This window comes from Astatotilapia calliptera, chromosome 5 (genome assembly GCF_964374335.1).
Source record: "Astatotilapia calliptera chromosome 5, fAstCal68.1, whole genome shotgun sequence".
NCBI classification, from domain to species: domain Eukaryota; kingdom Metazoa; phylum Chordata; class Actinopteri; order Cichliformes; family Cichlidae; genus Astatotilapia; species Astatotilapia calliptera.
The window spans coordinates 14,873,591-14,887,472 of NC_137426.1; the positions used below are offsets into that span (position 1 = coordinate 14,873,591).

At 40.5% G+C, this 13,882-nt stretch overlaps 1 protein-coding gene and 1 long non-coding RNA gene across 5 annotated transcripts in view; one reads left to right on the forward strand and one right to left on the reverse strand.

Moving 5' to 3' along the window:
- Positions 1-10,944, forward strand: part of arhgef3 (Rho guanine nucleotide exchange factor (GEF) 3) — a 35,958-nt gene extending 25,014 nt beyond the window's left edge. For all 4 annotated transcript variants that reach the window (XM_026167387.2, XM_080301226.1, XM_026167388.2 and 1 more), the window contains 9 exons: positions 2,047-2,154; positions 2,743-2,985; positions 3,688-3,750; positions 3,840-3,936; positions 4,698-4,774; positions 4,866-5,123; positions 5,437-5,607; positions 6,221-6,410; positions 7,371-10,944. In XM_026167387.2, coding sequence (XP_026023172.2) covers positions 2,047-2,154; positions 2,743-2,985; positions 3,688-3,750; positions 3,840-3,936; positions 4,698-4,774; positions 4,866-5,123; positions 5,437-5,607; positions 6,221-6,410; positions 7,371-8,044 — 1,881 coding nt within the window. In that variant the 3' untranslated portion in view covers positions 8,045-10,944. The remainder of the gene's footprint in view (positions 1-2,046; positions 2,155-2,742; positions 2,986-3,687; positions 3,751-3,839; positions 3,937-4,697; positions 4,775-4,865; positions 5,124-5,436; positions 5,608-6,220; positions 6,411-7,370) is intronic.
- LOC145428687 (uncharacterized) lies at positions 1,795-3,953 on the reverse strand. The gene is made up of 3 exons (XR_013909005.1): positions 3,813-3,953; positions 2,748-2,955; positions 1,795-2,148 (listed from the first exon to the last, which is right to left on the reverse strand). It is a non-coding gene; the product is annotated as an uncharacterized LOC145428687 (long non-coding RNA).
- Positions 10,945-13,882: the final 2,938 nt, after the last annotated feature.

Genomic DNA, 13,882 nt, shown 5'->3' on the forward strand with positions numbered 1-13,882 from the left:
TATTTTTTCTTCCTACAATAGCCCGACAGGCAGGGCAGAGATAGCCCCGGGACGTTGGGCTAGCGATATTGCGAGCCCTGTATCTGATTGAGGAATCACTCATCTTTGGAAAAGAGAGTTTATTACAGAGAAATGTCTCTTTCCAAAATAAAAGCTATACTATCCGCTTCTTCTGGGCTATATTCTCAGCAGCATATTAAACATATCAGGTCTCCATAAGGAGAATCCTGTGCTAACAGCTGTCTAAATGACTCGGGTAAAGTTTGTAGCATGCATGCTTGTTGTTTTTGTCTTTGCACTAGGATGATGTCGGTGTAAATGTGCAGTCATATTCGTTGTGTTCCCACTAGTGCTTTCAGGTTAATCTCGTTGAAATAACCTTAACGCCACAACACGGCAAATCTCCGTTAACGAGCTACCCTATACAGAGGGGCTAGACGGCCAACACGTTAACGAGCTAACTGCGCTAACACACTAGCTCCCACCCATGTAATTGAGCATTGCATGGCACATCCAACATACTGTTTTACTTTAGTCCATGACTCGCTTACCTTCAGGGTCATACGTCACATGAAAACCAAAATAATTCCAAACCCCAGATCTGAATGAGGGTGGGGAGGTCCACTTCTGTCTCGCTAGCTTGCCCTGCGCTCTTCCTTCTGACCATGCTGTCTGTGTTGAGTGCTCAGTGAATCTGCGTTCGACTACTCCGCCTAGGCTGCACTCTCGAGCCTAGGCGGAGTAGTCAAATGCAGATTCACTGAGCGCTCAACACAGACAGCATCGTCAGAAGGAAAGTTGATAAAATAAATTACAAATTTTGTATTGTTCTTTTTTTTTCTCCCCTTTGGTTTTCTTTCTTTCTCTCCCCCTCTTTCTTTCATTCTTTCCCCCTGTCCTATCCCACAGTCATGTCTGTCCCGTTTGCAACTGAAAATAAAATAAATTCATAATTATAATAAAGGTCAATCAAATGGACCAATATGATGATCCACTTAAAATAAATCCTCTTGGCATCTTTCTTGGCCTCAAGACAACAATTCTGATGGCTATAGATCCAAACGGACACAAAAAAAAAAAAAAAAAAATTGAAAAAAAATTTTTTGAAAAAAATTGTATTGTTCGATACATATGCGTACCGAACCGAAAGCACTGTATCGAACGGTTCAATATCGATACGAATATCGTTGCACCCCTAGAAAATACATACATGTTTGTTCATTTATCATTATGAAATGATAATTTTACTCTTTTTATCTTCATTATGTCACTGCATATAACGAGATGGCAAAAACGGCTGTTTATCAACACCAAATAATTGAATAATAAATATATATTCTTCATCTTTGCAAGCTGTATATTCATTGATTCAGACAAAGTAATCAATAACAGGCACTATTAGTGTCATTCTTTGATGAAAATTTATTTAAAGATATGTTTGAAAACTTATTCCATTGACTCCAAAGTGTCACTGCACTAAAAAAAATTTTTTTTATTTTATTTACAAACAACAATCTACATGTAATCTCAATAATATAGAACTAACATGGATGTCCACATTCGCTTTGAGATCAGCTGCTACACGTAATACATGAATTTGTAGGGATTTCAGTGTTATAAAAATAATTGGCTAAAGCAAAATCCATGTTAAATTTAAGCTTTACATGAAACCACAACAGCCTCTTGTCTCCATGATCATCCAGTCTCACACAGTGACCATAACAACCGTCCTGTTTAGTGTGTGCGTGACATAAGTTAGTGAAACATGACTGCGTGTGTGATAAAGTCTGGTACTGAGGGAAAGACTTTTGAGTCATGCTATTGTATAATATGTCAACAAACCAGAGTCGGCTTTCCCACAATCAACTAGAACATTTGCACACACAGAAACCTCTGACTGGCTGATATAAAACAAGAAAAATGTCTGCTGGTATTGATGTTTGGTTGATTAATTGGTGTCCTTGTTAACCCTTTGGGTCGTTTGTATCCCAGGTGTGTTGATTTTGTGAGATAATGTAACCGTGTGGCTCTGTTCACCCCTTCCAGGAGCCCAGCACCAAGCGCAGTAAGCCTGTATCCCGGGTAGCATCTCTGGCCAGCCTGCTGCCCCCCGTCAAGACAACGCCGCTGAAGAGGATTGGCCAGACACTGCAGGTAAACCAACAATCACATGTCTTCAGTTTTTTTAGTAGTAGGTTATTTAAGATGGGAAATGAGAGTGGCTCTTATCCTGCTTCCCATTTTAAGTATTAGGTTTGATGAAATTAGATCAGAGATCTCGTGCAGGGGCAGCTATGAATCCTACAGTTTAGAGTAGAAAATAGCAGTGAAGTGAGTGTGGAAGTGCCTTAAAACTACATTCTTTCTAATGGCAAAAAGACGACTGGTTACACAGAAATCTCTGAAGATATCGCCGCCTTATGAATGTGCAGCCAGATCCTGTCCGATTTCAAAACACAAAAATGGCAACACCCAAAACACTCAGCTTGACTTCAATAGCAGGTGACATTACAGTATACTGGCACCTATGCTGAGGGAGTGGAGGGAGGTCATAATTCAAAAAACAGTTTTATAGTCAAGTTATATTATTTAATAATATCATTTATGGGGAAAATTGATGATTGATGAGTTTTTACTTCCAGAATCAGGGATGGCAACAAAAGTTTTAGGCTACAGAATAGTACAATTTAACAAACAGAAATAAGTTCTAATATATATTTAAACCATCTTCTGTTTCTGCAGCGTACCATCAGTCTTCGTAATGAGGCAGAGAGAGCTGCTCCTCCTCCTCCTTCCTCCTCGACAAAGACACGTGTTATCTCAGCGACACTCTCAAACCCTTCGTCCTCCATGACTGCCCCGAGGGTTTCAACCGCAGCTGCTCCGGCCTCCAAGCGTCGGGACAGCAAGCTGTGGAGCGAGACATTTGACGTCCGACTGGGAGCGGCACAACCTCTGAGCCCCAAAGAGATAAAACGACAAGAGGTGAAAATCAGTGAATTTTTAGCAGTTTATTTCTTATTTCAAAGTGTTCAGGTACATTATTTCAATTCATTATTCTAATTTAAATACTAGAATATAGTCTCAAGAATGATCAGTAGAATAGAATAGCTCCTTTTTGTCACTGTACATGTACAACGAAATTTGAAACAGTGCCAAACAACAATGATGAATTAACTTTTTGGCCTGAATCATAGACTGTATGTATAAAAAAAAAAAAAAATGGAAGTAGCCAATGTTGCCACCCATTTGTTTTTGGACTCCACATTTAATCACCCCCTGACACAGAGAGCTGCTAATTAGTGATAAAAGTAGAAAAAGAAAAAAAGAGAACGTCCCCCATCAAAATGAAGCACAGCGTCGTGGACCAGCTGTACAGGCACCAACACCAGAAATGAGTCCAGTCCAGTTAAAGGGCCTCATACCTAACTTCACCATAGAGCCGTTATAAAGGGGGAAATATCCATAGATTCTAAAGCTGTTTATATACCACACTGTAAACATGTTTGTTTCTGCTGTAAAGTTGGGCATTTTAACATGGGAGTCAATGGGGCTGACTCACTTTGTAAGTCAGCCTCAAGTGGCCACTCCAGATACTGCATGTTCATTTTTCAGCCACTGAACCAAACTAACACTAACGTCAATCTGTAGCATTGAGTTCTCAAAGTAATTGTTCTTCCTTTGCAGGCTATATTTGAGCTGGCTCAGGGCGAGCAGGATTTGGTGGAGGATCTGAAGTTGGCCAAGAAGGTGAAGTAACTTGTTTATTTATATTTCAATGAAGAACTTGCCTTCAGTGTCAGTATAGTCACCTGTGTTTCTTTATGCGTGTGCTGTAGGCCTACCACGACCCAATGCTCAAGCTATCCATCATGACCGAGCAAGAACTGAACCAGATCTTTGGTACTCTGGAATCACTTATACCTCTGCATGAAGGTAGGAAAATATTTTAATTACCACCATTTACAGCATCTTTTCACAGGAATCTTTAGTCATTTGCATGATCTTTATGTAGACATACAGATGAATGACATATGTAACAACCTTAATGCTCTTTGTATAAAAACAATCTGTAATGGATGTTTGATAATTCATTGCTTTCTTAACTAAAATTAGGCAGTAAAAAGGACCCAAAATGCAGGACTCTCAAAGACGAGACTGGAACTCAAAACGCAGCTTTATTGCTAGAAAAAACTCTTAATAAATTAAAGTCACCAAAACTCTGAACGGCGAAACTAAGGACTGACATGTATCAGGCGCTTGAGACAAAACAAACAGCTTACAGGGCTTAAATACACAGTGGAGTAATCAGGAAATGGAAAACAGGAGAAAGGCACAGCTGGGAGAAATTAAGGCTAACGAGACAGGGGGAAGTAAAAGTGAATACACTGACATAGGATGGGGACTATCAAAATAAAATAGGAAAAAAGAAATAATTTACAAAGACGCGGACTTGAGACAGACTGAAAGAATATAACCCTTAATACAAACCAAAACATAACTCAAAGAGCTGTGTCAAAATGACCCAGAACCATGACACATATTTGCACTTCTATTGTATAAAATATTAGAGTTTAGGTGTAAATTTCATTTTGTGGAGTTTTCCTTTCTCTGTATTACTTGATGCCCTTAAAGCATCCATTATTCTCACTCTGACGTCTCTTTTTATAAATTTTAACTTTTCTGTCTTACCTCAGATTTGCTGAGTCGCCTCCGAGATGCCAGAAAACCTGACGGGTCCACAGATCATGTAGGACATATTTTAACTGACTGGGTGAGCGTTTTTCTAATCAACAGACAGCAGAATCCAGATATTAGCTCTTCACCAAGTATTTATCAGAGTGTTTGTCTTTGTATCGCTCTAGCTGCCCTGCCTCTCTGCCTACACGCCGTACTGCAGTAACCAGGTCAAAGCCAAGGCTTTGTTGGACCAGAAGAAGCAAGATCGGCGAGTCCAGGACTTCTTGCAGCGTTGTCTCCAGTCACCTTTTAGCAGGAAGCTGGACCTATGGAACTTCCTGGACATCCCCCGCAGCCGGCTGGTGAAATACCCACTGCTGCTCAGAGAGATCCTCAAGCACACAGCCAACGACCACCCAGATCGACAGCACCTGGACGAAGCGGTGAGGAAAACTAAGATTGCAATACTTCATCAGTTTGGGTCACCAGATAAAGCCTTTAAAAAGACTAATACTCATGACTGTTACATAAACTTGCTTAGTGCAGACATGTCTCAAGACGCACCTTCATCCCAAAGACAGTCGAGGGACAGTAAGGCAATAGACAAAGATGCAGACAGAGAAAATCCCGGCTGCCTCTTCAGTGTGGGCAGAAGATTGAGAGCTGTAGAAGTCCATGACTGTCCAACCATCCATCAACTCAGCTGACCACAAATGTCAGATGAGATAACAGTGTGTTTGTGTGTCTGTCCCACAGATGCTGATGGTTCAAAGCGTGGTAGCGGACATCAACAGGCAGACAGGAGAGTCGGAGTGTCAATATTACAAGGATCGTCTGGTGTACACAGAGGACGGACAAAGGGACGAACTCATCGACCGCTCAAAGACCCTCAGTTGCCATGGAGAGCTGAAGAACAACAGAGGACTCGTCAGTACAATTCTACAACTTTATCGTCCTCCCTTCCCCATTTATCCATTCTTTAATATATCCAAAGGTCAAAATGGACCTCAAAGTTTTAGATATTTAAATCGTTGTATGTAAAAGTAATCCTTATGAATGGGAAGCTCAGGCTTCAGGCTGCTCTGCTGTTTAATTGCACCTGATGAGGTGTTGATGAAGAAATGCCTGAAGCCTATTGTAGTCCCACTGCAAGGTATACAGCAGGGGGTTCAGAGGGGCGTAACATAGTTTCACATGGGTTTTTTAGTCTTGGGTATTTATGATGTCATAGAGAGGATTGTTGCCATGGCTAAAATATTTACAACAACACTGATTAAATCCAATCAATAAAACATGTTTATTTTCAACTCACTCTTGAAATCAGTGATATGCATTATATGAGTTTTCATGACATACGTGAGCTTTTTAAAGGTGATTCCTTAATTTGGTTGATTTTAATGCTACACAGAAATGCTTCTAATACTTTCATAACATTACCATTTTATGACCAAAATCACTCATAAATATCATCCATATATTTTATTGGTATCTCTAGAGGAAGAAATTAAAACCTGTACTCTGTCTGATTCTCTCTTTCTAGAAGCTCCACGTGTTCCTTTTCCAGGACGTCCTGGTCATCACCAGATCCATGTCGTCAAACGACCAGCCAGTCGGCTATCAGCTCTGCCGCCAGCCAATCCCCATTCGTCAGCTGGACCTGGAAGACCTATCAGATGGCGAGATAAGAGTGGGCGGATCCATCAGAGGGGCCTTCAGCAACAATGAACGAAGTCAGTACTGGACACAGCTATTTAAATCAGTGTCAGGTGTGCTGCATGCTGAGGATGTCTTTGTGACCAAAGTTAAGGTTACAAAAGTGTTTTTGTAGTTCTGCGTGGTAGAAACTAAATGTGTCATATTCTGCACTCACCACATGAACTAGTATGCTGATTGTAAGCTAGTATTTAATGTTGGACCTCAATGATCTTGTCCTGAACACAGTGGACGTCCGTGTAGCCAAAAGATTGAATGTCTAGTGTCTGTGACTGAAACCAGAGGAACCTGTTGTAGCACAAAATTTACATGAGTGATTCCAGGATTTTTTAAACTGCCCATTCTGGGAAGGTAGCTACACTTTATGGGTGTCCCTGAATGTGCCACATGAAAACAATCGTGAAGTTACAATTTTGATAAGAGGTGTGTCATTTGTCAAATGACTCCAGAGACAGAAAAATGCATTAAATTATATTAAAACATGCTGGTAGAGCTGTCCATGTGATAATCAGTGGGTGTATGAAATCAGAGGGATTAAAGTTTGTATTATGTTGGATTTTATGACCTGCGTTATCATTTCGCCTGCCTTTAAAGGGCTGTTTTAAGGGTTAAATCCATTTTTTAGGTTTAAAGTTATTGTTAGGGTTCTGAACTTAGTAGTGACAATAAAAATGATAGATGTATTGATGTACCATCAAACCATAATGTTCAGGTTGTGATCTAGTGAAATGGTATATCAAGGAAAACTAAGAGACTTTGTGCTGTGCTATAAAACTTGTGCACAGCTCACTTTTGCTTTAGTAAATATACACCTTTATTGGTCATTTGTTTGTTTTTGTTTTTATTTCTGATAATAATTTGGCAACAATGTTTACATATCAGTTTATTCTGTTTATTATAGGATTTTTATCAAATTCCAGCTTATGTTCACCACCTCTGTCTCCTGTTTCTTCTTCCTCATTTTCTCCTCCACACAGCAAAGAACTTCTTCCGGGTTTCATACCGTACTGGAGGCCAACTGCAGAGCCACTGCTTTCAGGCTAGTGACGCCTTCAACAAACAACAGTGGATCAACTGCATTAGACAAGCCAAAGAAGCTGCAGCACTGACTGGAGACCAGCTGCCACAGACGGGACATTGTCCAGAGACGGGGGTCAATGAACAACCAGGGCCACCTGTTGAAACAGTGGGGCTGTGGGGTGTGAAAGGACAGGGCTTGGAGGGAGAGGCAGGTCTGCATGGACAGCAAGAGCTTGGACTGAGGGATGGAGATGGGCTGGGTTTAACTCAAGAGACAATGACGGCAAAGGAGATGGAGGCAGATTTGGGTTTGCATGGTAAGTCAGAGATGGACGGAGCACTACAGCTTGTGATCAGTGAAGCAAAGACAGGTGTGGAGATGGAGGGAAATCAGGGTGTTGGTGTGGAGATGGGAGCTGAACCAGGAGCCACTGTAGACTTTAAGGTGGATGAAGCGGGACAGACTCTCAGCAGATGTGAAGATGCAGTTTCCATTTCCCTCCTCTCCTCTTCAATTCCCAAACAAGTGGAGGATGAAGTGATGGAGGAGGAGTGGAGCAGTGCTGCAGAAGAAAGAGAGGATGGTATGGACACTGGCGAGATGGACTCACTGCAGTGCCACAGGTGCTGATAGGACAGCATGAATCAGGACTGGAACTAAACTCAACCAACTTTGGTATTTAGTAATGATGTAACTAACAAAAAGCCAAATGAAACGTATATGAACAAACTTCTTGGGAGAAGTCACGAGACCAACCGGTGCTCACTGCTCACAGACATACTGCTCAGAATTAAGCTGAAGGTGGTAAATGCTTATACTGTGATATGTATGTAAGATGTTAAGTCCAGGAGATATGGTGAAGTAACAAAAATGTGCTCCAGGTGAAATAAAGACTCAGAAAAGGCCAAATTCAAACAACATTAGATCAAAAACATTAAATAAAGAAGACAACTGACCACTGTATCTGATGAGAACAGAGATAAGATGACAGCAAACATTACACATTTAGAAATAAGTATATCTCAAGGAGATGAGTCAGGAGGATACACACTTATTCTCCACATCGGAGTAAACAGTCACTCCCTAGCAATGTAAAAACATTGTTAGGCAGGCAGTGAGTCACTCCTCTCCCTTAGGTTAAATACTCCCAGGACAGTCTCACTGCTGCACCCACTCTGGTTGACCAACGGATGCAAAAATAAAAGTCCCTATAAAAACCTTGGTGAATTTAGAGTTTTGACTGTTTAAGGAGAATTGAAAAAGTGAAATAGAGGAAATGATGTTAGCAGTTGCTAAATGGTGTGTGCAAAGGTTGGTCATAAGACTGAGGATTGGAAGTAATCGTCTCCCGTGCTGCTATCTGCTGTGTTCTAACTGCAGTTAGCCATGGATGTTGTTAAGAGGACTGGATACCACACCCTGTGGAAGTTGCTCACCAGGCACACACTGCTGAAAGACTGCTCAAAGGCCCTCCCTCACAGGTTTCCTTTCCAGCTCCCCCCTGGCTCCATCATAGCTAACATTAACTCACATTTTGTACTGGACCCGCCTTTGAAGAAATAAATCCTGTTCCAACCACCCCTTACCAGCAGCAGAGCTCAACAGTCTTTATAGTGGTGACCAGGCTGAGAACACTACTTTCACCGAATGATAACAAAACGTATGTCTCCATTTACTGTAGAAATCATCAGTTATTTGGTTACTCTTATGTTTGGGGTTATGAACACAGAAGTATGGGGGTTGCTCCTGGACAGGCTTCTCCTGGACAGGCTTCTCCTGGATAGGCTACTGCTCACCTCACTGGTCCTGTGAGGTGAGCAGTAGTGGAAAACAGAAAACTGGGAAATGTGAAAACACATTTTTGCTCATTGGTATATTTTACATACCAATTCTGTTGTATAGATTGGTGGAGACACAGACTGTATGTAAAACGTGGACTCTTCTGGTTGGAAAAATAAGTCTGCAGAAAGCCATAATTTCAGTCTCCAAAACTAAAGAAGAGATGTGTTGGATGGTTTGTACCAAACAGGAAATTACAGTATTCTTAGATAATTCCTTTAAAAGCAAAGCAACAAATCCCCTACTTTGAGCCCAAAAGCCCCCCCCCCCCCCCCCCCCCCCCGTTCAGTTGTTATGGAGGGAAAGAAACTATTCAATGAAGCCAAAACATTAATTGTACCAGGCTGTAAATATGTGGTTGTTGGGCATCTTTGCATGGGGAGACTTTGGGGATTGATTTCCTTTTGGAGCTAGCCCCAAGCGGCCATGAGAGGAACTGCAGTTATTGGCATTTGTACATTGGCTTCATTTTTCAGCTCTGGCGGACGTCACTTGGTTTTCATCTCCTGTTTTAGTTTTCTTGTCAGATGTGGGATCGCTTCCTCCTCTGCTGCTATGTTTCAAAAACTTTTTAAAGCATGTCTGAAAACACTGGAGAGAACTCAGCTGTACATTCCCTTTTAATAGCAGACTTTATTTATCTTCTGTGTTCTGTAGATTTACAGTTTTTATCCCAACAATATTTTGTTAAACTGAAGTAGCCTGCAGCAGCTGAAGCTGCTGCTAAGTGAAATGCTCTGTGTTCAACTCTGCATTAAAGAAGGAGCCTGTTGTACATGTACTGTATGTATATAAAGAATGTATATGAAGTAATATGAATGAAGGGGGGAAAAAAACAAGCGCTTGGGTTTGTTATATTCGTGCTTACATATTACACACAGAATGATTCCTGTCATCAATGTTAGCAAGGCTGAAGATGCTAATAATGACATTTACACTTAATTAAGGCTGCCATTTTTTTTTAAAATGAATTACACTACTGTGTAAAAGCTTTGAACCACCCCTTCATTTTTCTATATATCTTGCTAGGGAAATGGGAAATAGGTGCAGCACTTTATTCAAACATGTAGAAGAGTACATGGAAATAGTGTTTATAGGGCAAAAAAAAAAAAAACCCTGGAAAGTCAATATTTGGTATGAACACCTTTTCTTAGGCAAGTTTTCTAATAATTTCTTTATGCAGTCTTTGGGAATAGTTTTCCATTCCTATTGAATGAAATTCAAAGCTCTTCTTTGGATGTTGGCTGCTTTTTGCTCCATTCTCATATTTTTGTAGATTAAACCAAAAGAAATGGGACCAAATGGTGTATTTCTGCTTACTTGTTATATGTAGACAACACTGCTACATCCATTGAGTTAGATGCATTTTTAGTGCTTGAATGTTTCATAGGTCAATGCGAAGTGGTTAAATAAACAGAGAAAAACATTCTTCTGAAAATGTTCAGGTACAAGGACTGGACTGAAAATTAGTGAAATAGCAGCAATTTTCCAAAAAGACTAATTTTTCACTTATTGGGAGCACAATGTAAAGAAATGAGAGGTGGCTCAAAACTTTTGCAAAGTCCTTATAAGAGGAGATTTGGACATCTCTGCTCAGAGAACACTAACTATTGTGCAAAAACGAACAAGGTGATTATAAGTTGAAGTATTATTGTCTGGAACAAAGCATTAATAAATTGTTTTAATAGAAAGCCTTTCATTGGATGAATGGTTACTGTTAGTTTAAAAAAAATTCCTATCGCCTTGCACACACAGAAATGCAATCACTCAAATGCACAAAAGCTACAGTTACAACAAGCTATTCTGATTGCCTTCAAATCTTCCAAACCAGGGCTAAGTCAAACAACAACAAAAAAAAGACAGATCACGACGGATGTCATTTTCATGGCATTGTTGTGCACCAACAGGAACCACTGCACACGCTGGTGCATTTCATCTTAATACCTAACGGCAGTCAAAATACAAGTGACCTCCACCTGTAAAACCATTCCTGTTTTGGGGGTTGTCTCATTGTTGCACTTCTATTGGTGTCTGTGAAGGTTCTCAGTCATCCAGGTCATCGTAGTCAAAGGAGCTTGCAAAGAAAAGCGTCTGGACTTCTTTAAGTTGCTTGAAGACATTTCACCTCTCATCCGAGAAGCTTCTTCAGTTCTAAGGTCAAATGGTGGAGAGTCCCAGATATAAACCTAGTGGGAGTGACCCCCCACAGAGGGACAAAAGGACCCCCTGATGATCCTCTAATCGCCTGAGCCAAGGTGGGAAACTGGGCGTGGGTCCCAATCAGCCAGAGTTTCGGGTGTGTTCATTGTGAAACCTGGCTTCTATTGGTGTTAAACTTCTATTGGTGTTAATGAAATTACCTATTGGTAATTTCATTAACACCAAAGCAGCTGAAACTGATGAACAACCCCTCTGCTACTTAAATTATCAGATCAATGTCCAAGAAGTTATATTGACTTGTCACTATACTATGAATAAAAAGTGTTCCTGTCATGTTTTTGAGCAGTGTACATCAAGGAACCCAAACAAGTTCCTCATCAGGTCAAGGCTCCACAGTCTATTTACACCTAAAGTCCACTGACCACGCTTTCAGTGATGAGAATGTACACATCCTGGACAGAGAGGACCACCGGAGTAAAGAAAGCCATCGATGTAAAAAGTAAAAACCCATCTCTGAACCAGTGAGGGGGATTTGTACATCTTCCACCACAATTCTGTAATTGCAGCCATTTCCCGGCTTTCTGTGAATGACTGCTCATGGACATTGATCCATAGTCATGTAAATTTGCATATTAACGATCATGAAACTGAGCTCACAGCCTATTGTTAGTCAATGGCCATTATGCAAAAGTACTTTTCAAAGGTATAGGAAAGCTACAGTCAGCTGAGACTGAAAAAGTCACTTAGACGGGAAATATTTCTCTCACAGATGTTAGAACATTGTGTGATTTCCTTACAGAGCACGCATTAAGACACTCCAGCTTAGTCCACTACTGCGAATTAATGTTAACCGTGCAGTGCTCATTACAACCTCAGAATAGCATGACATCATTTTCGTTCACTTGCTGTAAAGAAATATTCTCAGTATGAAATAATCAGATCATGTACAGATAAACTGACTGCTCAAATAACAATGACGCATTGGAAATATTTCAAAACGAATCTCACGTTTTTCCTCTCAGTTCTTTTTCACTATAAAATACGTTTATTATAAATATCCATTTATTTCTAACTGGAAAATACAGAAACTGCATCTTTAGAAAGCAAGAGACACCATGTGCTAAACTACATTTGATGTGTCTGTTTGTATTACTTGAACCAGCCAAACCAGAAACAGTAGTGCCGTTTATGGTCGCCCCCCTGCTGCAGAGCTGCCTCGATGGCTGGAGTATTTGACAGTCTGTCCATATCAAAGCATGAACAAGCAGGATGTGCAGGAATAAAGGGTACATTGTGTGCAGGCGGGATCTCACTGCTGGACGATTGGACATTGTGAATGAAGGCGGTCAAGGCATTATCTACCTGCACCAGGCACGTGCAGGGGGGGGGGGGGGGGGGCTGGAGGGGCTTGAGCACCCCCCCTTTCCTGATGGGTGCCCAAAGTGCCCTTTTGTTGAGGCAACTTTTCAAAAAAAATAATATATTTTTTGTGTGGGCGTGCGGAGTCTTGTCTGTGCCCCTCAACAATAATGTATACTATTAATCACAGTTTTACTGAATAAAAGGATCTGGCTTGCATCAGTCACATGATAGTATAGTATTTGTATTTGTATTCTATTTTTATCTTATTGTATATTTATTTTATTTTATTCTACTGTATATAGTATTTTATTTTATTCTATTCTGTACAGTTGTGTACTGTATTTATTCTTATTGTATTCTAATTTTTGCCTCATAACTTTTGCACTGTCCACTTCCTGCTGTGACAAAACAAATTTCCCACGTGTGGGACTAATAAAGGTTATCTTATCTTATGATCACATTTAACCAATGATCGCTCTTGACGGCAGAACGCGCTGGTTACGAGCCGGGAACGAGCTCACAGAGAGCACGCGCATTTTTTGCAGTCCGGAGCTGTAGGAGAAACACAAATTAACTCAGAGACACAGACTTACTATATTTCTTCCATACAGACGGATGCGACAAAACCAGTAAGTAGGTGTACAGCGTACACTGTAGTCTATAGCACACAGGAGTATTGGCTTATTACGTACACGTTGGTAAGTTGTCTTGTGGCAACTGACAAACTGAAACAAATGAGCGTGCTGTGTGTGCAACAGCGCGACAAACATTACCTGTCCTTTTATTAACTGCACATGTAGTGCTGGTCATAGCTGCTAGCTCACTGGTTAAGGCTGTCATGGGTCTGTAGCTCTGTCCACCGTTTTAGGGAACATATTTAGTTTTAAAGTAAGTTTCCGGGCTTTTCCTGCCTTTCTGGAGGGCTTATATTTCACTAAAAAACGATCTAATATGCATGTCCACATAATTATGCATTATTATAATATTAAAAAAAAACACACGCTGTATTTTAAAGAACATACATTAAGAAGCAGATTATATTAGATTTATATTTTAAATAAGACAAAATTTGGATTTTACAGCAGTAAAATGATTGTATCTCTACAG